The sequence below is a fragment of the Polistes fuscatus genome, unplaced genomic scaffold (genome assembly GCF_010416935.1).
Source record: "Polistes fuscatus isolate 324 unplaced genomic scaffold, CU_Pfus_HIC Scaffold1, whole genome shotgun sequence".
In the NCBI taxonomy this organism is placed as follows: Eukaryota; Metazoa; Arthropoda; class Insecta; order Hymenoptera; family Vespidae; genus Polistes; species Polistes fuscatus.
In genome coordinates this window covers 2,298,505-2,321,400 of record NW_025112997.1, presented here as the reverse complement: position 1 = coordinate 2,321,400, position 22,896 = coordinate 2,298,505, and the positions used below count along the sequence as shown (strand labels likewise).

General features: G+C 28.7%; 1 protein-coding gene across 7 annotated transcripts; it reads left to right on the top strand.

The window, feature by feature from the left end:
- Positions 1 to 2,506: 2,506 nt before the first annotated feature.
- On the top strand, positions 2,507 to 7,445 carry LOC122520523 (ras GTPase-activating protein-binding protein 2). Of its 7 annotated transcripts, none has more exons than XM_043640622.1 (9): positions 2,507 to 2,772; positions 4,235 to 4,422; positions 4,517 to 4,697; positions 4,796 to 5,164; positions 5,248 to 5,733; positions 5,848 to 6,037; positions 6,176 to 6,441; positions 6,536 to 6,701; positions 7,100 to 7,445. In XM_043640622.1, the coding sequence occupies exons 2-9, from the start codon at positions 4,325 to 4,327 to the stop codon at positions 7,243 to 7,245; spliced, it is 1,902 nt and encodes a 633-aa protein (XP_043496557.1). In that variant the 5' UTR covers positions 2,507 to 2,772; positions 4,235 to 4,324; the 3' UTR covers positions 7,246 to 7,445. The 7 variants fall into 7 exon arrangements, with proteins under 7 accessions (XP_043496557.1, XP_043497052.1, XP_043496970.1 ...); XM_043641117.1 differs by having other exon boundaries at positions 2,508 to 2,772; positions 5,248 to 5,709; positions 5,848 to 6,034; positions 6,536 to 6,695; XM_043641035.1 differs by having other exon boundaries at positions 2,508 to 2,772; positions 5,248 to 5,709.
- Positions 7,446 to 22,896: the final 15,451 nt, after the last annotated feature.

The window sequence follows — 22,896 nt, the reverse complement described above, 5'->3', positions numbered from 1 at the left end:
CAGGCAATGTACTTTTTACGCGTGAATGTTTCAACAACTAATGAAAGAAAATGAAAAAACCAATATGAAATGGAGAACAATTTATAACTAGAAAGAACGTGATAGAAATGAGATGAAGTAAAAAGATTATTGCTTCCTTATCGGTAAGATTAAATAGGATAAAATAAATTCATTTTGTGTACATAATATATCTTGCATACGGTTATGTGTGTACTTGTATTGACCAGATCCTATATAATTATTTTTTATTTTAAAAAAAGAAAAGAAAAAAACTGACTTAACTAAATAAAACAAAACAGTATATGTACACAAGATTATTATCATTATTAAATTTAAATATAAGACTGAGAAGGAAGATTTGATCAATCTGATTACACAGAAAGAAAAAGAAATAATAAGTATATATAGAAAAAAAAAGGAGTATTTGCTGGATATTATATCACAGCTATATATTACATATATATATAAAAATATTATTATTAATTATTATGTCTTCGGTAAAAGATGATGATTCTTCACTCTAACATTGAACGAGAAAAAATACAACACTACTTAGGTATTCTTAATGTTTATATATTTGACACAATTTTCTTTGTAGATGTATGTATCTATCTATGTATGTATGTATATATACATATACGTAATCATATATATACATACATATATTTTAAACAAGAAAAATAAGTAAATTGTATAATTAATTAATGCATTTTCAAGTACAAGTCTCCATTGTATTTTTTCTTTTTCTCTTTGATCTACTAATCTGTGCTCCAATCATATATTGTAATATTTCTTGGATAAAAAAATCAATTTAAAAAAAAAAAAGAAAAGAAGAAAAGAGAAGAAAGGAAGGAGATGCACTAATAATATTTTAAAATCAAGCTTTCAGTATTTTGTTTGATAGAAATTTAAAAAATTAAAAAAAAAACAAACAAAAATAATTAAAATAAGCTGTTAAATAGCGCGATTGTGACTTACCTATTCTGTTAAGATGTTCTTTCATAGATAGGATCACTTTTATAAATTGAGTAAATAAATAACTCGTATATCATATTAATTACAAAAAGATTTAAACAAAAAAATTAATTAACTAATAATAATATTAATAATAATAATAATAATAATATTAATAACACTTAACTCCGCCTAGTACATTAATCGATATACATATATGTCTAGCATATAAAATTTAAACATCGTCGAGCATCGATGTTTAACTGATTTTAACTTCGCGGTTGTCGTATTATAGGATTACAATATTGTAACATTAGAAAAATAGAGAGAAAAGGAGCGAGTAAAAGAGAGAGAGAAAAAGAGAGATTCTAACTACGTGTGTTAATAATATAAGAATTTTTTCTTTATCAGAAAACGACAAGTTCGATTTTATCAGAAGAAGTATTGCTCGTCATAATTGATTTATCAGGGAAAGATTAGAATTTTGTAATGAAAATTAACGAGATAATACTTAAAAAAATATTTCAAAGGAATGATAATATCAAGTAATCTCAATTATTTATCTCGCTGAAAATCGTCATAATACATTTTATCTTCATGATTTCAAATTCTTTCATTAGCCCGCCAAAACGGTGTCGTATGGTATACACATTTTTAGATAAAAATGAATTTTCATTTACAATTAAATCTAAATTAAATATGAAAGATTTGATGAAAAGAAAAGAAACTGAAATAATATAATAGAATCACATAGAACCTATCAATGAAGAAACGAGAGAAATCATAAGTTTTTGAATAGTTTATATGTAATGATGATAAGAATTGAAGCAGATTTGGAAAGCGCGAAAATATGGCGACCAATGAGCGACGAGCTTAAGAGTACCTACCCTTAAAACGCACCGCGATACGAAAAATGGCGTCCACTCAACTTTAGGCCTATCGCTCATTGCTTCCTGTCCACGTTCGTTAAAATCGCTCAATACACGAGTGAGCATGAATGAAGTTCAAGCAATTGTACAATTGTAATTTTTAACAACGTTCCGAATGCACCTTATCTTCCCCTTTCTTCAGATATTTTTGACATAAAAAGAAAAAAAATACCGTGAGAACAAAAATTACCTGGCTTATTCATTTTCCTTATTTCCATGAATATTATGTTTACTTCTGTTCAATATCCTTATGTATTGTATTATCGAAGAATATAATCTTATCTTCAATTCAAGTGTACACGATAAGTTCTAAGAATACTATTTAAAACTAAAAAATTTTTATTATTGTAACAATAGAGAAATAATACGAACATACAAATGAATGATATTGTGATCAATTGAAATATATTTATATTAAATAATAAACAAATTAAAATATAACAACGAATTAATATTTTGAATAATAAAATTTTATTAATAATAATAATAATAACAATATTATCCAAATAATATCAAGTTTACAAGTGATCGAATGTAAACGCGCCATAACGGTTTAGTTGAAATTTCTGTCGCTAGAGTGCGCGTCGGTAGTTTCGTGTGGTCTCGGAAGTAGTAAAATTCTTTCTATTGGATTAGTTCTTTAGTGCAGGTTCTACTGCATGTGCTGATACGAAGGTGCTCTCGAGTCCCAACAACTGAGAACTGTTTTTATAATTAATATCGTCGTGGTGGACTGTTGTTACTCTCGCGGAAACGTTGATCTCTCTCTTTCTCTTTTTCTCTCTCTTACTTACTTTTATTCTGTTATTATCTTCCCGGCTTTCTCAATATCATCGGTTAAACTACTCAGTGCTTCTTCGCGTCTATCTAAGATCCCGATCCTTGTTGGGTGAGTGTAAAACAGTATAATAATACAAATCCACGTTTAAATAGAGTCCCTGCACACGCGGGGACAAAGTTCAGTGATATTAACCATTTTACACGAGGGAGATTCTCTGAATTAAGGTAAAATATAAATATAATGAAAGAAATAGAAGCATGCAAGGAAATATTATACGATATCATCGTTCTCGTTTATTCTACCATTTCCCCCCGTTTCCGACCATCCTTCCCTTCGTCATCTCTTTTTCAACGTCCTCTAACTTCCCCTTACGGGGAACCCGGTTTCTAATTTACCAATAACTACGATCACTTTTATCGTATAATCGATTTATTATTTTAATACTTCTACTTAAAATACATCCATCGCAATAATGTACTCATTTATTTATCCATAAGGATTCATTTGATTTCTAAAATTGTTTATATAGTTTTAGCATATATATACCACATTCGTTTAATTTTCCCCAACGGCGTGCTTTCTGGGGAATTTTTAGCGTAAGCGTTCAATTTACGCGAGAAACGAAGAAAAATCGCCATGCTTGCTTCTACTTCTGCTGCTGCTGTTGCTGGCTTCTTGTAATACCCACCGGGGAGTCCCTTCCTTCCTCTCCTCCTTTTTTTTCTTTATTCCGGATCTGACCTTTTTTTTATTCTATTTTATTTCATTGTTTGAAAGAATGTACCCTTCTCGGACATTCTTTATCTAATTCTTACCTGCTTTCCGTTTTCTATATTTTTAGACAATATTATATATTGTAGGAATATATATATAATATTATATTCCTCGTATTCTCCCGCTTACCTTTTACCCGCCTTTCTTCTTTCTCATGCTCTTTTCACTCCCCTCCCCTCCCCTCCCCTACTTCTTTTCTACTCTTCTACTTCTACTTCTTCTTATTCTTCTTGTTCTCTTTTATAGCGTGGACTCGCAGCAATGAACACACGTTTCATTCTTGCTCTAAACTTTATTTCTATTTCATACCAATAATTAAATATTTGTTCTTACTTTTCACTTTCTTGTAATTCTCATATCTTCAGTTTTAACAAATTCAATTTCATTTTGCATCCGTTGAAATAGAGAAAAGAAAAAAAAAGTATTCGAAGTACTACCCCTGCAGTATTTGTGTTTATCTTGTTTCTATTTTAATTTAAGGTACAAGGTTTTCTTTTCTTTCTCTTTTTTTTTTTTTTTTTCATAAATGTTTAGGTTAATTGACTTCTTTTGTAAATAATTATTTTTAGGGAATTCTTTTGTTTCTTTTTTCCCCCCCTATTTTTTATTCGGTGTTAATTTTGTATTTTTCTACATGCATCAGTCTCATGTGATAATTCTTAAGCAAGACACTTGACTCGATGCGCAATAAAAATTAGAATCTTATTTCTTTTTCTCTCTTTTATTTGAAATATTTTTGATATCGATGGTTAGAACTCAATTTAATTTAATTAATTTCATTTTGTTTTCGTTTCAGATAATTGCATTTCTACCAAACTGCAATCTTGGCAAGTCTTTAAGCGATCTATTCTGACTGATTGTTTTGAGATACGTTAAGAAAAAGAAAATGGTAATGGAGGCTTCCCCCTCGCCGCAAAGCGTCGGTCGTGAATTCGTCCGACAATATTATACATTGCTTAATCAGGCTCCCGCACATCTCCATAGGTATTTATTAATTATTTTATTAAGTATCTTTTTTTTCTTTTTTTATTTGCATATATCTGTTAGACCATACAATATCGACAAAAATATTTTCCAGGTTTTATAACCAACATTCATCTTTTGTGCACGGAGGATTAGACTCCAATAGAGAATCTACGCCTGCTATTGGACAAAAGCAAATTCATCAAAAAATTCAGCAACTCAATTTTCGTGATTGTCATGCCAAGATCAGCCAAGTTGATTCACAATTAACCTTGGAAAATGGAGTTGTCGTGCAGGTAAATAATAATTATATTTAATTACTTTACTTTTAGATAGTCAAATATTTTAGTTATTTGATTTGATTTATGTTTAAATATCTTCTTTATATCTTTAGGTTTCTGGAGAACTGTCTAATGCTGGTCAACCAATGCGTCGCTTTACCCAAACTTTTGTTCTGGCAATTCAAGCACCTAAAAAATATTACGTTCACAATGACATCTTTAGATATCAAGACTTGATCTTTCCTGATGAAGAAGAAACGGATGTTGGCGGTATGGAAGGTGGTATTAATGAACCAGGTGAAAGAGATGCCGAAGAACGTGGGCCTTCTGAACCAGATGAAGATGAACATCAAAATCAAGGACAGTCGCTTACTGGTACTGCACCAGCAGCTGAACCACAAACTCAACCTACTCTCATTCCTACCCAACAACCACAATTGCAACAACAACAGATCTATTATGCACAACCACCGCAGCCATTGGTTAGTGAATGAAATAAAACTATGATTATAAAATGATTATTTTTATTTTACTATTTGCAATTTTTTAATTATTATTATTTTAGGTACATCCGGTAATGCAACAAGTTTTGAATGGAACCGTTCACGAAGAAACCCCATTGATTAATCAACAACCCCAGCCTCAGCCTCAACAACAACCACCTCCACCTCCTACAGTACAACAGCAGCCTCAACAACAACAGCAGCCTCAACAGCAACCACCACATCAATACATAGCTGAACCAACGGCACAGATTCAATTTGCTCAAGAAACAGAGACAGATACCCCTGCAGAGAAACCGACATCAACTGAGGAAGAACCGCAAGCACAGCCAGCAGAAACTCAGGAACAAACAGAAGCTGAAACATATCCAGCAACCACACAAGAGTCTGAACCAGAGCGTCAAGTGTCTCCAAACACCAACATTAGCAGTAGCGGACCTAAAACATATGCTAATTTGGTAAAATCGTTTCCAAGTTCGAACTCCACTCCTAATCCTCAAGTTCCGAAGATCTCGATGTCCCCCGTAAGTTCCCATAACAATCGCAAGGTATTTGTCTTTATTTTTTCATTTTTATTTTTCAATCTTATTCATATTTTTTATTAAATGCGCACGTTAGGAAAGAACAAACATATAAGATGTTAATCGTATATTATTTTTCAGCCACCGATGACAAACTTAAGGTTAGATGATAGATCACAGTTACATCCTACGGGAAGCGCAGCAACGTTATCAGGAATGAATGTTAATGCCTCTCAACAACAAACGCACAGAAATAATAGTAATCAACAACCTCAACAACCACATCAACAACAACAAAGAACTTCAAGAGGTGGTCTTGTTCAACGAGGTAGCAGACTTAATATATTCCAATTTATATCCGATATCTAATGCGATGTTATTTTTACATCTAATACCTAATGCAGTATTATATTTTTATTTGATTTATATAACTAATAATTAATGTATATATTTATTTTCTCACGATTAGACGGAGAAAGACGTGGTGGAGCAAGACCTTGTCAATACAGTGATGCTCATCAATTATTCCTTGGGAACTTGCCACACAACGCATCAGAGCACGACTTACGTCAATTGTTTGAACGATATGGTAGAGTTGCAGACTTACGAGTACACAGCAAATCAAGTGACAGGTGCAAAGGTCCTTTGGGTAGCAACAATAATACTAAAGTACCCAATTACGGATTTATCACTTTTGAAGATCAGTTAGTTGTAACGAAAGTATTAAACTCATTGGTAAGTTATTCAACACAAACATCCATTTATAATTTCCAAATAATACATATTATTATTTATTACAATAATAATAATTACATTTTCAATTGTGTAGCCCATATGTTATCCCGATGAACATGGACAAAAATTGAACGTTGAGGAAAAGAAAACGAAGCCCAGGATGTCGATGGACGGAAGTGGAGGAAGATTAAATTCAGGTGATGGTAACATGCGACCAATGGGTGGACAACAACAACAGCAACAACGAGGACCAGGTAGAGGTCGTAAAATAATCATAATTATTCTAACTATAGATATAACAATATATGAATGGGTGTCTGAAAAAGGACCTATATGTTACATATTGCAAAAGCCTATAATACTCTATGATGGTGTATATCGTAGATTTCTTTATTTTTAAATTTCTCCGTTAAACTAATTTTTCGTCGTTTTTCGTCTATAAATTTGTAAGTTTTGTTTAAATTTCCTCGACCTCGTGTATGGGGTCACTAGATTGTACACCCTAGGCTCTTCTTTCAGATACCCATTCATACATATATATATTTCAATTAATATATCCTAACAAAGAGTTAAGAAAAGAATAAGAAAACTAGATATATATATGTAGTATTGATCGTCGTAACTGTCCATAAAAAATAGTATGATACATCGATTGTAGGTGGTCCAGGAGTGATGAGGGGTGGTCAACATGGAGCTCGTGGTGGCCGAGGAGGTTTTCCAAGAGGAGGAGATGGTGGTAGGGGAGGTGGTGGAATGAGACAACCTGGTAATCCCAACAACGCCAGTTATCAAAACCGTCGCTAATACATAGACGACAAGTGACAGTTAATCAGAAGAATATCATCTTTCCCATTCCTTTCTTTATCCAATATTAAGTCTTTTGCTGATATCTTTATTACGTCATTTACCTCTCATTATCCCTTAATTTTTCTTCACTACCCCTACCACCTCCTATTTCCATTCTTCCCATCCTCGTCAAAATCCACCTGCTTCTTCTAAATGAATAAATGAATGAACGAAAGAAAGGACACAGAGAACCCAGGACTACCATTACTACTACTACTTCTACTATTGCTACTACTACACTACTACTACTACTACTACTATTACTTCGTACGCCACTCGACATCAAACCTAAGATGTCGCTCTTGTACGCTTATTATACCTGCTTGCCAACGTTCGTCAAGCAGTTAAAACTATTACAAAAAAAAAAAAGAGGAAAGAAAAAACCAGGATGTGTCGATGGGTCAACTCACGGAAAATAAGAACGAGAAAAGAAATGAACTCTTTTAAACTCTAAATTCGTGATATATGGGATTGTAATACAATATTATACATATACGTATGTATAAACAAATAATAATAATATGAGAACATCTTAGTTCGCGATCCTTAGTAAGCCAATATATAAATATATATATAATTTTCTTCATCGAACATCTCAAGACTTTAAACAAAAAAAATAATATTAATGATAATAATAATAATAGTAAATAATAAATAATAATACTAATAATAGTAATAATAATAATAATAATAATAATAATAATAATAATAATAATAAAGAGAGAATGTCTTTGTTCTCTTATCTTGTGGCCATCCAAGTTTCGATGAAGTATAATTGAATTTATTCAGCATAAACCTAACAACAACCTCAGTTAGAAATTTTGAAAGACTACAATGAAAAATTTAAAAAATAAAAAAAAACTTAATAATAAAGGATAAATATCATAAAAAATGAAAGATCAAAGACACACATGCAAACGTACATACTTAACATTCGTATATATATAAATACATGCATACGTATACATACACACTTTTCATATGCACGTGTTTAATGGAGTGACGCGTGGTCATCAGCCATCTACAAATCTTCTGAACAATGTTTTTCAACAACAACAACATCAACAATTACTACATAGAAGCAGCAACAGCAACAGACAAGCAATAATCATCTTTGAAAATAAGAGAATGAAAAAGAAGAAGAAGAAGAAGATGTTAATTACTCCGCAATTTATTATTAGGATTTTTTAATTATAAAAATGAGAGAATTACGTTTAAATAGTAAAGTATCTAAGTTTTCTTTTCTTAATATATTTTACTTGATTTTTCTGAATTTTAATTTTATTTCTTTATATATATCTCTCTCTCTTTTATTCTTGTTAAATAAAGAAACATAACAAACGTAACTCTCTCATTCTTGAGATTATAATTGAAAATTAATTATGAGCCAAATTTATCCTACTATTTAAGTGAAGAATAAGAAAGATTTTAACAACAACAAAGAAAAAAGAATAAATCATTATATGATAAATAAAATAATGCATACTCTCGCAATATTATTATTATTATTACTAAATTTGTTATAAACTAACTGCCGATATTACAAAGTGAAAAAAAGGAAAAAAAATAATATACGTTTCCACCCCCCTTCTCTCTCTGTGAGCGCAAAAAATTAATAAAAAAAATTAATTAATAATAATAGTAATATCAACTCGAAAGGCGAGATTTAATAATTAATTAAATAAATAAATAATTGTTCATAGAGTTATTGTAGAAATTGGTCGAACTGTTGTTAAGAAGAAAAAAAAAATTTAAGGAGTAGAAAACTGCGACTGTTCTGTGGTCGTGATCAACAAAAAGAGAAGAAAAAAAGGAACGACGAAACTAAAAAAGACATTGTCAAATCGTTTTTTTTTTACAGACTAGTATAAACATATATATAATACATACATATATATATATATATATATATGTATGTATATGTATAAATACATACATATACGTTATGTGCATGATTAATCGACCGGTATCGATTGATAAATGATAATAATAATCATAATAATATTAATGATAATAATAATACATGAAATATTTCTTCAACTGCAGCTGGTCTCGCCATTTTTCGCTAATCATATTCTTTCTCATGCAATAGCAAATGATTTCTCTTTATTTTTTTTTTCTTTTTGGTATTATTTTTATATCTATTTTTATTTAATTTCTTTCTTACTCATCATGTAAAACGCGCACCGTGCATCCTGAATCATTTTTGGTTTAATTTTTAAAAATAAATTTTTTTTTAATTTTCTTTTATTTGTTCTTTTAGTTATGTTCCTTGTTCTATCCTTCTCCTCCTCTTCCTCTTCCTCTTCCTCTTCTTCCTTTTACACGTTTCTCGTATTTTTATTAATTTTTAAATATACGAATAAAAACAAATTAATACAATTAAATGTAGAATTAATAATTAAAAAAAAAAGGAAAACAAAGAAAAAATCGTACCTGTACTTCCAAATTATCGTAACATTTGTATCTTTGCGTGATTACTTCATTTTATTTATAAATTATGAACGAATGAATGAATTAAAATATTGAATTAATTAATTCATTAATTGTCTATTGTTGACAAACCAATATGGTGGTGTCTGGTGATCGCAGAACTCGCAGTACGCTGATTTAAATAATAATAATAATAATAATAATAATAATAATAATAATAATAATTTGTAACAAAAAATGGAGAGAAAATTATATAATAAAAATAAACAACCAATCGACATACACAAACAGAAACACATATGCATACAAATTGTATTAATTAAGTATTATGGAAAACGGGGCTTCTCAAATTTGGCGATTACCCTTATTATCATAAACTCATAAAAATACCATACGTATAGTCTTATCAAATTAATTTTCAATTGATTTTCAATCTTTTCGCGTACAAAAAATTTGTTACTGTTGCTTAAATTTTTGCCTATCCCAAATCTAGTTAGACGACCCCATACGCATTTTGAAAAGCCTTGTTATATAGAACAAGAAAATAATAATAATAATAATAATAATAATAATAATAATAATAATAATAATAAAGAAAAAGAAATCAAGTGCATGTCTTCGAAACGCATACTTTTCTACGTGCCGATTTTTAAATTTAATATCCTAACGAGTCATCGATTAAAATCGACACGTAGAAAATTATTTAATATTAAAATTAATATTAATAATAATAATAATAATAATAGTAATAATTATTTAATAAATATTAATCGTAATTAATGAAACGAAAGAAAAGGAAAGAAAGATTTAAAAAAAAAAACAAAATAAAAAAAAAGAAAAGAAGACGACTTTAACATATAGAAAAGAATTCGAATTAAACTAATTTTTTTCTTCCTCGATAAACATTACTATTATTACACGTAATACTTTAAATTTATTATTAATTATATATATATATATATATTATAATTATTAACCCTTTCGTTACGCATAACAATTTGCTTCTACGTATGTAAAATCGCATGGTGTAAGACCCCTATATGGGTCAATAGGAGGCAATGCATAAACCACTCTTATATGGGTTTTCAATAACTAAAGGGTTAAAAATAATAGAGATGAGTGAACAAAGATATAAGACTTTTGATATTCAATTGGAATGAATTTTTAGATGTTTGAATGATTGCTGATGATGATGATGATGATGATGATGATGATGATGAACATATATATCCTAAGTATCTGTATATGTATATGTATGTATGCATATGATTATGTGTATATATGTATATATATATAAAGAAAAAAAAGAGAAAGCAGTTGAGTTTTTCCTTATTTTTTTTCTTTTTTTTTTTAACCCTTTTATTTCCCTTCGATGAGTAATAAATAATTCCCGTAAAAGTTAAAACAAACGAATAAATGAAAATAGAATATAAATAAATATAAAAATAAACCAAAAAAAAAAAAAAGAAAAGAAAATTAAACAATAAATAAATAAGTCTTAGAATTAAATAATAAATGAAAAATATATATATATATATACGATAAATATAATTAGTTAATGAACTGTATGTTAAGAAAATGGTGTAATTACATTTTTTCAAACAAAAAAAAAAGAAAATTAAGAAAATTTTGTATGTTTTATTTATAATTAATGAAAATTATGTTTATTTTTCTTCTTAATTTTTCTGTTTTAAATGGACTTGAACCATTTTCATACTAAACAGTTCATATATTAAAAGAAGAAATATATTAAATAAACAAAAAAAGAATGACAAAAATTTGACAAGTCGATTTTAAAATGTAAAAATCCACACACAAAAAAAAAATGAAAAGAAAATAGAATGTAAACAATTTTGTCTTTTTTATACTTAATTAATTCGTCTTAAATCTATAACACATACAACACACACACACACACCCACACACACACACACACACACACACACACACCCACACACCACATATATATATATAAATATATTAATGAATAATAAGTATTATATACATATATATATTGGAAGAAAGAAAGAGAGAGAGAGAGAAAGAGAATGAAATTAAAATGCATAAAAAAATTTCAAATACAATTTTTCTATTTCATAAATAATCCTTCGATTATTAGAAAAAAAGAACAATGTATTTTTACTGGCCTATTATAAGTTTAAAATTTTTCTATTATATTTTTATCTTCAAAGTAATTCGTCTTTCAGTAAAATCTCGAATAGAATGTAATTTCCTAATTTTGTTAGAAGTAATTTTGGCTGGTTAAACATATGTATGTCCACTATACAAAAATTTGAACGTCTTAGGCCCGAAAATTAAATAAATAAGTATAAATTAATAAAATTAAGGAAATAAGAAAAATAATATTCGTATCGTGTTATCGATACTTCATAAACTTTATCACGTATTAAAAATCACACACAAACAATAAACACAATCGTCATAGTTTATCGATTAATAAATAAATAAATAATTTAATTAATTAAAAATATCATTTAATTGTAAATGCGGAAAAAACAACAACAAAATAGTAGAATTTCATATTAATATTGATTATTTTTTTTATTATAGAATTATTCAATATTTTTCCTATACGCATATATTAAGTAATTTAATATGACATGTTCGATTAACTTCTATATTACTTTCAGTTCGAAATTGAATATTTCATATTTTATGATCTAATATATTATTTAGATAATGTGCCCCCCTTAAACCATTCAACTTTTGTCTAACAGCTTTTTTTCTACCATTAACATTTTTGAAGATATTTAAGTGAATCGATTTAAATAGGACACCCTGTATAACTATTATAACTATATAAGATTATATAGCCATACATGTTTATATGCATGATTAATTTTTTATAATTTTTTATAATTTTTTATAATTTTTTATAACGAAAGTTATATTTTATGTAAAAAAAAAACTGACGTCATATTATACTCCCGAATTTGTCATATACACTTTTTGGCTATCATATTTTCGGAGCTATCTTGGCGTCAAGAGTTAATGAATCACCCTGTATATATGATTTAAGATACTACTACATTCTAGAGCGTTCGAGTTGTTTCAAGAATGATCTATGAATAATTATGAAAAAAATAAGAAGTTATACTTATTTATTTTAATCTACGTAAGTAATACTTTACATTAAAATTACCGATGGTCAATATTATTAAACTAGAAACTTATTAATAACGGTCGATAATTTAAAATAGGAACCGACGGTCGATATTTTTCAAATTATAAAACTGCCGTTACCGATGGTCGATATATTTTCTAAGTAGAAAACTACCCTTATCGACGGTATATAAGATAAAGGTAGATCACTACTATTACCGATATGGTGCTTAACAGGCCTGCCACTACAGTGGCTTTAGCGAATATTTTTTCCAGGTCGATGAGCCACTATAGTGGCTCACTCGAGTAGATTACTTACTCTTTACTTACATCTTTACAGTCCTGGAATAACATTATTTTTTTGTAGGTTTCTTTTTTAAATCATAGCTGCAATGGATAGACAGTAGGCTCTTTCTCTCTAAATAAGATATTACATTATACATCATTGATAATGTTGCTTACGAATTCGTAATATATTTTTTTAAATTTTACATATCTAATATCCAACTTTAAGATATTAAATATCTATTATTCTACTTTGAAAATTAATTAATTTTGATCTGATGTTTCATTAGATGAAAATTCTACCTCACCTCTTCGAAGTCATCACTGCGCAAGAACGTTAAAAAAAATGTACATTAGTTTAAACAATTACATAAAAATGATAAAAATACTAAAATCAGAACGTTATTATCTTAAATTCTATTAATTAGGTGGATTATTTCTTTTATATACATGCGCAACGTTCGGGAGGTCGTATAAACAACTTTTAATAAAAGAATTTTCATAAAAGAGAAAGTGCCAGTCTCAAGGTGAATTTCGAGGAAGACGGTTGACAGAACATATAATCCGAGTTTTTAAGCAATAATAGACACTTGCATCGATTAATTAACAATTATTTTAATGCACTAATGCACTCTCTTTATATTTCAGATTATTTAGACACATATATGTACTAGTATATATATATATATATATATATAGGTATTACATACTTATTAACATATTTTAAATATTAAATAATTTCGATCCGATATTTTATTAGATGAAAATTTTACCTCGCCTCCTCGAAGTCATCACTGCGCAAGAACGTAACAACAAATGTACATTAGTTTAAACAATTATACAAAAAATAAAAGAATATTAAAATGAGAGCGTTATAATATTAAATTTTATTGATTAATTTTATTGATTTTCTTTTATACACATGCGCAATTTTCGGAAAGTCACATAAACAACTTTCACCAAAAAAACTTTAACAGAGGATAATTATTCAGATCAACGGTGAATTTCGAGGAGGAGGGATCACAGAACATATACTCCGAGTTTTTAAGCAACAATAGACACTTGCATTGATTAATTAATAATTATTTAAGGTGTATGAACAAAGTATATTCTCTACTAATACTTATATATAATTGCTTAAACATATACATACATTATTTTAAATTATATACTCTCCTATTAACGTACTTTGAATATAGAAAATAATTTTATATGAATTTATTTTTATGGTTTTAGATGACTGTGTCTTTAGCTTGGTTGCGTTCTTGGATTGTAACATAATTATAAACTTCTACAATTACTTAGATTGTTTTTCAATCATTGTTACATAAAATTTAATATCAAACGTTTATTAAAATTTTATTATTTTTTTAGAACCAATTCAATGGGTAGCGGGTGGATTTCTTCTTCGCAAAAGGCGCCATTTGTTAAGAAGGAATTTACTTCAGGGATGCGACCCTGCCCACGCGAGCCTTGATTCTATCTTTCTTCAAGGATAGAATCATGTCCTTCCCTTAGCTTTTTAAAGTGAAACGCCCTATCTTTTTTTTTTTATTTTTTTTATTTTACTTTGCTTTTTTTAACTCGCGATTTTGCAAGCATAGATGTAGCATAGGAACTGAAACTGCATTAGAAGGGATGTCTACCACCGCTATTAGTAAGACGGGCCCAGGGATTCAGTTCCTCAAGCTTGCAGTAAATATAGTGTTGGTGGGCAAACTGTACGTGCAGCGTAAGTTCCTCGTAATGAAGATTAGAGTCAGTGGATTAGTCCAACCGGTGGGAAACTACTTAAAAAAAAACGTAAAAAGTTTCACTTTAAAAAGTCTACTTTTCAACTTCTTCCCTATCCCATTGTTTTTTTTGTTGCAGATTACATAGGAGGAGAACCACACCAGGACAGCACGAGGACCAGCACGAGGACCAGCCGAGGACCAGAAGAGGACTTAGTTATAATAAAGTATAGTGTAAGATAATTATTTGTAAAATTAATTGTATAATTAAATGTATAATTAAATGTATAATTTTTATCTATTTATTCTTCTCGTTTTAGCATCGCACGCGTATGATATTTATTTTAAATGTCTTTCATTTGTTCACACAAGTTTCATATTATTTCAATTCTTTTCGTGTTTCACTCCTCTTTTATTATTTCGTTATTTTCGTATTCCGGATTTCCCTTCTCGGGATTTTCATTTTCTATGGGTTTCGACTTAGGTCGTCGGATGGGGACATCTTCAGGATGCACATCCCGGGTCTTCAGAAGCGGTTACCTCCTCGTGGTTAGACCTGGGCAATGGTATTTTACTTTCAGTATAATGTTTAACATATTTTATATGTTATGCATTCCATTGCAAGTAAAATCTAGCCAAAGACCGCTTACTTTAAACATTATAATTGTAATTAGTTTCTTTTAACTTCCCAATTAATACCATATTCTTTTACCCCTTTCCTTAGTTCCTTTTATCCATTTAATATACAGAAACTAATTACTTTATAATGTTTTTTAATAACTTTTATACATTTACAGGTAGTCCTTACCTAAATTTTCCCCATCAACCATCATACTTTCCCTACTTTCTTTCTTTTCCTTTATATCAAGTATGCTCACATGAATTAGCATGCATTCAAGTGAGTTTACTTAACTTTTGAGGAGGAACAACTTTTAGATTTTTTTTTTATTTGCGATTTGATATGCATAAAATATGCATTTAGTATAGGCACCGAAGCGACACATAGTCGATTTGGTCGCTATCCGTTAGTCAGGCTTCACCGGTCCTGCCGTTAGCACCAAGGTCGGTCGTCTTGTGAAGCCTAGGTCCCTCGTAATATATAATATTAAGGTGCGTTGTTTTTTTATTCGCGATTTGATATGCATAAAGTATACATTTAGCATAGGGACCGAAGCGACACGCGTTGGCGATTCGGTCACTATCCGTTAGTCAGGCCTCAATCGTCTGCTGTTAGAGTAATGGTCGATCGTTGCGTGAAGCCTAGGTTTCTCGTAAAAAAAATTAGAGTCAGTGGACTAGTCCGATCGGGGGGAAACCACTTAAAACAAAAATCGTGAAAAGTTCCACCTTAAAAGTTCTACTTTTCCCTATTCTTTTCCTATTCCTTTTAATATTTTCTTTGCAGGATAAACTATGATGCCAAATTCCGTCCAAGAGAAAAAGGAAACGAACCTTAGGAGGACTGAGTTATGGTAAATGGTAGTAGAATATAATTATTTCTATAAGTAAATGAACTTTTTTAATTCGTTTATTGTTTCAGATAACAATTCCGACCAAGAGGAAGGGGATGTGGATTAGAAGATGGACCAGAAGTGGACTAAGTTTGGTAAATGGTAGTAAAAAATAATTATTTCTATAAGTAAATGAATTTTTAATCAGTTTATGTTTTATATAACCATTCTGTCCAAGAGGAGAGGAAAGTGGATTAGAAGATGACTAGAAAGGACAGAGTAATGGTAAACGGTATATAAATAATTATTTCTCAATATAATGAAGTATTTTAATCCATTTATTGTTTTCTCGTCTGACATTGCACATGTCTGATAGTTATTTTTAATGTATTTCTTTATTTTTATATGCCATGGATCAACCAAAAATTATATGCATTTATTTTTATAACCTATATTTTAAGTAGATTGACAATTATTATGTATAAAATATTCATTATTGTAATCTCCGTATGCGTATTTATCGAAATTATATTAAAGTATATTAATTTCCAAATAAAATCACCGATGTTACTTGAATTTTATTCGATGCACTTCCTCGGTTTCATTTTCTTATTCAGTATTTAAACTTTCTTTTTATTCTCCATAGTAATTATAAGAATTTTCCGAATAAAACTCTTAGGGTGGGGCCTAAGAGTGGGGCTCATTAAAAACAGTTCTCGAGGTTTTTATTTTCTTTGGTTTCCATTTCATTCGGATGGGGACATCTTCAGGATGCACATCCCGGGTCTCAGAAGCGGTTACCTCCTCGTGGTAGACCTCGGGCCAATGGTATTTTACTTTCCGTATAATGTTTAACATATTTTATATGTTAAACATTCCATTGCAAGTAAAATCCTGCTAAAGACCGCTTACGATAAACATTATACTTGTAATTAGTTTCTTTTAACCTCCTAATGAATACCATATTTTTATTCCTTTCCTAGTTTCCTTCTCTCCATTTCGTCTACGAAAACTAATTACTTTATAATGTTTCTTTAATCATTTGTTTATATTTACAGGTAATCCTTATCTAAAATTTCACTCACTTACCATCATACCTTTCAGTAGTAAAATCCAACCAAAGATCGCTTAATTAACAATTATTTTAATACTCTAATACAATCTCTTTATATTTCAGATTGTTTAAACCTATATGTACTGGTTTAAGCATTAACATACTTTTGAGCTGTATCTATACTTCTAAAAATAAATATAAATAAATTAATTAATTATTTTATCGATATACATTGCATTTTATGAGTACTGGCTTCACGTACGCGGGTATTTCAAATTGTTAGATTTAATTAACAAACCTTCGAAATTTTCTTCTATTTGAACTTCTTACTATTACGTTTTCATTTTCTACTATATTATTTATTGCGATAAATTGATTCTAAATACCATCATCTGGTAGATTAAGTGTTTCCATGCGATGATAAGCTATTCGCAGTCGGTAAAAACAAAATTTACAAAACACAGGTACGATATACTAAAATAATAAAAATATAATCAAAACAAGAGAGAGAGAGAGAGAACGAGAGAGAGTTAATTTTTTAAATAAAAGAGCAAAAAAAGAAAATTTTGGTTTAAAATTTGTCTAACGATCAGACGAAATAATCGTGTAAATCAATGTTAAATATAATATTAAGAAACAATTTATTGTAAACGTATCATTAAGTCCATTATAATATATTTCGTCAATATTTTTTTTTTTTACAACACGATCATTTTAATAAATTATGATTAGATTCTTTCGTAGTTGCATTTAGTCTTACATATATCATTTTTATTTCGCTTCGGAGGTATCGGTAAACATTAGAAATTTCAGCAGATTTTGGATATGCATCTCCGATTTTTATTAAAATTTAAAATATCAACGGCGAAAGCTGGAAGCTCTAGGCTTCGATTTCAATTGATAGAACGAATAAGCTTTTACGAAAATAATAAAAGTTCCAAATTCAAACAATATCTCTTCAATCTGTGATCTGACTCTCATTAAATATTTTCATAAAAAAAACTTCATTTGAAAAAAAATTCTCACCTCCAGCTTTCAGCGTCTTCCATGAGATGTTTATTCGATTTTTAGAACTGTCTTCTTTTTATCAGCCTGTTTAATACGCAATATTTCTATATGTATTATATACACGCTCGCACATACACACATTATTTATATTATATCGTATACCTACCACTTTGAAATCATTAGACTTGTAATTCGTTATAAATAGCTAGTAGGTATTGTGTGCGTGTGTGTATGTATAAACAAAGAAACGTTAATACGTGGCTGATCATTAACCCCACGTTAAGATATCTAGCTTATTATTATATTCCGTTAATATTATATTTATTCATGAAATAGTCGTATTTTACGCTGTATGAAAAATTACATAGTAACGTTGATAAACGTAACTTAACAACGTATTACTTATTTTTTAAGTAAATTATTTATTCTTTCTTTTTTTTCTTTTTTATAATGTTTTTTTTTTGTATTCATTTTTATTTCTTTTCTGTTCAATCGTAGCTCTCGCATTAATTATTATTATTATTATTATTATTATTATATTTATCATTATTATCGTTAACATCGTAAAATCGTTCATATAATTCATGTGTATTATCGTAACTAGAATTTTATTTTATCCTCTTTCACAAACGTCGCATTCTTAAAACGAATAAAACGCTTCTCTTCATTCTATTTTTATCTTCTTCTTCTTCTTCTTCTTCTATAAATTACACAACTTATACGTAAAGAGATACAAAAGTTGATTATCGCGATATTCGCCCCCTCTTCTTTTTCTTCTTCTTCTTCTCCTCCTTCGTTTTCTTTCAATTCGTTAATAAATACATTATACATATACAATAATCATAAAACGCGTGTGTGTGTAAAGTCGTACCTTGGAATTATTTCATTCAATTGTACAAATTTAAAATTACTCGCGTTGCATTTGTTAATGGTGTTGGTTTGACTGGGTGAGTGAGTAGGTGGGTGGGTGGTTGAGTTTTACAATACGAAGATACACGAAGATCGGACAGATTCATTCGCAAAAGAAATAGCAATTAAGGTATCGATTATCGAAGAATCTTTTATACGCCCGCTTTTCCTTTTCTTTATATATATAATATTAATATATATATTTATTTTTCATTTTTTTACGACACGATTCAAAATCCAATTCATTTTTTATTTGTTTGAATAAAAAATATACGTACGACCTACACATGCATAACACGAGTATACATGTACGTGTAGGATTTATATATATATACTTACATGCGGATAATATTTTGATATAAGTAATAAACGAATATTTTTTTTTAATAACATGAATAAATAATATAATCAAGACAATCTAGAATAATTAATAATCAATAAATTAATGCATTTTGTAAAGCAGGAAGACCGAAATACATCGTCCAACCGACGTGTTTCGTGATGATCGATATTCGTAATAATTAGTACGAGAGAGTGAGAGAGAAAGAGAGAGAGAGAGACAGAGAAAGAGAGATAGAGAGAGAAAGAAAGAGCAAGGTAATGCGCTCAATGTCAGTTTATTTCCTGACGCTGACTGTATGTTAATTAATTAATACGATGCCGGTAGTTTTGCGTAATTCGGTGCGCTCGTATTTACTACGAATACTACTCTTTTCTTTTAAATTTTATTTTTATTTTTTAATTTCGAAAGAACAAAGTGTTACTCGTCTCCATGCAATATTAGAAAACCTTTCGCATTTTTTTTTTATTTATATTCTCATTTTTATTCTTATTTTTTCTTTTTTTCTCTTTTTTGGTGTAATAGATTTTTATTATTTTTAGTTATATATATATATATTTAGATATTTTTCATTCATGTATGCAAGTGCGGTTAGAATGAAAAAAAATGGCGACGGCAAGTTTTAAAATGAATTTCTTTTTTTTTCCTATAGACGTACACGCATGTAAGGAAAAATTCCATGTGTTTTATTTTCGTATGGTTTAACTCGAAATATGAATTTCAAATTTGTATCGGTATCTATTATACAAGTGTACACGTGAGCGTGTGTGTGTACCGGTTTAATATCGTCAGAATAAAACTCACTTTATTACGTTTAACTTCGAACACACCAGTTTGAAATCGATACGGATAAGCAAGCTCATTTGATAGTTTAGATCGAAGTATTATCAATATTTTCATCTATTTGACATCTATATGAGATTTGAAGGAAAGAAAATTATGTACGTTTCTTATCGCATCATTTGCCTTCCGTTTATCTTATCCATCAGATTTTTTTCTTTTTTCAATCGTTTTATTTAATTACAAATTATATGCATCTCTTAAGACAATTATTAGACGATGATTATTTTTTATTCGTATTATCTTTAACCAGTGCATGTAATGTTAAGTAATTTTTTTGTTTTTAATTATTAATTTATTTTATTTCGATATTTGTATCTCGCAAGACTTGCGTATCCGTATAATAATAATTCTGTATAACAATAGATTTTGTCGAATACATTATTGTATTAAATAATACTAATGTAAGAAAATTAAGAACAACGAGTGTTGGAGGAAATTTAAATTGATGAATATTAATCTTCGATGAATCGTTCACAGGATTCTTACGATACAACAATGACAAGCATTTGTCGGATTAAATGAAACATCGTAAGATTATTTTCGATGATAAAATTTACAATTCGTTTAATTCGTTTGTCGGTTTGTCATCGTAGAATCGTGATTTGAAAAATACTAAAAAGCTTTTCATTAACAATCGAAAAACTGATTATTATTTTCGTTTTACGAAATGATCGCGAGGAAATAAAAGGAAAAAGAAAAAGAAACAAAATAAAACAATGCATCTCGATAATCGATCCTGCATCTTATATTATTAATTAAAATTCTACGTGAAGGAATGAATGAATGAATATATAATCGTAAAATACAAAATATAAGGATCGATTAGAATATTTCACCTTCGTTACTCGTCTGATAAATTTTGTTCTTCTTATCAAATTATTATTAATAACAATACTAATAATACTAATAATAATAATAATAATAATAATAACAATAATAATAATAATACAACGTGACGCAAATATCTAATTCTATATCGAGGTTTTAGGGCGAATTAGGGTATCTGGCAATTTATTCGTTTCTCCTTCGAGGCCATTCTCTTCCAACTGCACGATTCTCGAACTAGCGAAAGAGCCCAAAAAATTCTCTTTCTTTAATTTTAATTATTTTATTTTATTTATCTTTTCTTTTTTTTTTGTAATTTGAAATATATCTTTCAATCAATCAATCCCTTTACACTTTAACAATTTATTTCCAATACTTACGCGAGATCATCCCGAGGATAACTTAAATGAATAATATAACTGAATCGATTTATTTCAATATTTTGTTATATTTATTGGAACAGTATTTTTTACGAAATAACGAGGAAACATTTAAAATAAAGAGTATCATTGAATAAATTTAATATAATTTGGATTTTTTCTTTTTTAATTTATTATTCTTCGAAACGTGCTTTTTATCTCACCATAGATGTTTTACGATGTATTCGTAAATCAAGGAAAAAAATAGAAAGAAAGAAAGAAAGAGAGGAAGAAAGAGAGGAAGAAAACGAAATAGGACAATAAGAGACAGAGAACAAATTTTTGAATGAAAGCTTCTTCATCATCACAGTCGAATAGATATATGTATATATATATATATATATCTCTTTTTTTTCTTCTTTCTATTTTTTGTTCAATCTTTTTTCCCTTCATATTCTTCTTTTCTTATTTTTCTCCGGTTTTTTTCTATTTTTTTTTTTTTTATAACATACACATCTTTTCACAAGCGCCAGCGCCGAGAGTTTCTAAGATATCTTCTTCGATATCGACTCTTCCGCCAGTTATCGAGTTATCGATTCGTATAACCTTGCGAGCTTCGTTCTATATGAAACATCACATTCAATAATCCTTCACGGTCCACGATACATGACTTTCTATATCTATTATATAATATAAATATACATATATATATATGTATATATTTATGTAATACATAACGAGATCGTTCTTGGCTTTTCTTTTTTCTTATTTTTTTATCTTTTTCTATTTTTTTTCTTCAAGCGCATATACATGAGTAAAATTTCTTATCTACTTTTTGAGCATATCGCGCGGCTAATTTAAACTTAATATTATATATATATATATATATATATATTAATAATTTAATGTATATATCATTTTCCTCTTCAATAACTCGCTTTATCTTATCATATGTATCATAATCATTATTATTATTATTATTATTTTATTATTAATCTTTATTAATTTAATAATCTTATTATTACTTATATTATTTAATACTATTAACATTATTATTATTATTATTATTATTTTTATTATTATTATTATTATTATTATTATTATTATTATTATTATTATTATTATTATTATTATTATTATTATTGATGTAAAGGTTAGAAGCACGAGTGTACGCACTAAAAAGTTTCATGTAAACAGCAGTTGGATCGATGCTAGCTATGGTTAAATTCGTGACAGAGTTTGTAGG

Excerpts from the sequence above, each read along its gene's own strand:
- LOC122520523 (XM_043640622.1), top strand. The coding sequence starts at position 4,325 with ATGGTAATGGAGGCTTCCCCCTCGCCGCAAAGCGTCGGTCGTGAATTC. Across the intron at positions 4,698-4,795 it reads AAAATGGAGTTGTCGTGCAG|GTTTCTGGAGAACTGTCTAA; the intron begins GTAAATAATAAT and ends TTATATCTTTAG. Across the intron at positions 6,442-6,535 it reads CGAAAGTATTAAACTCATTG|CCCATATGTTATCCCGATGA; the intron begins GTAAGTTATTCA and ends TCAATTGTGTAG.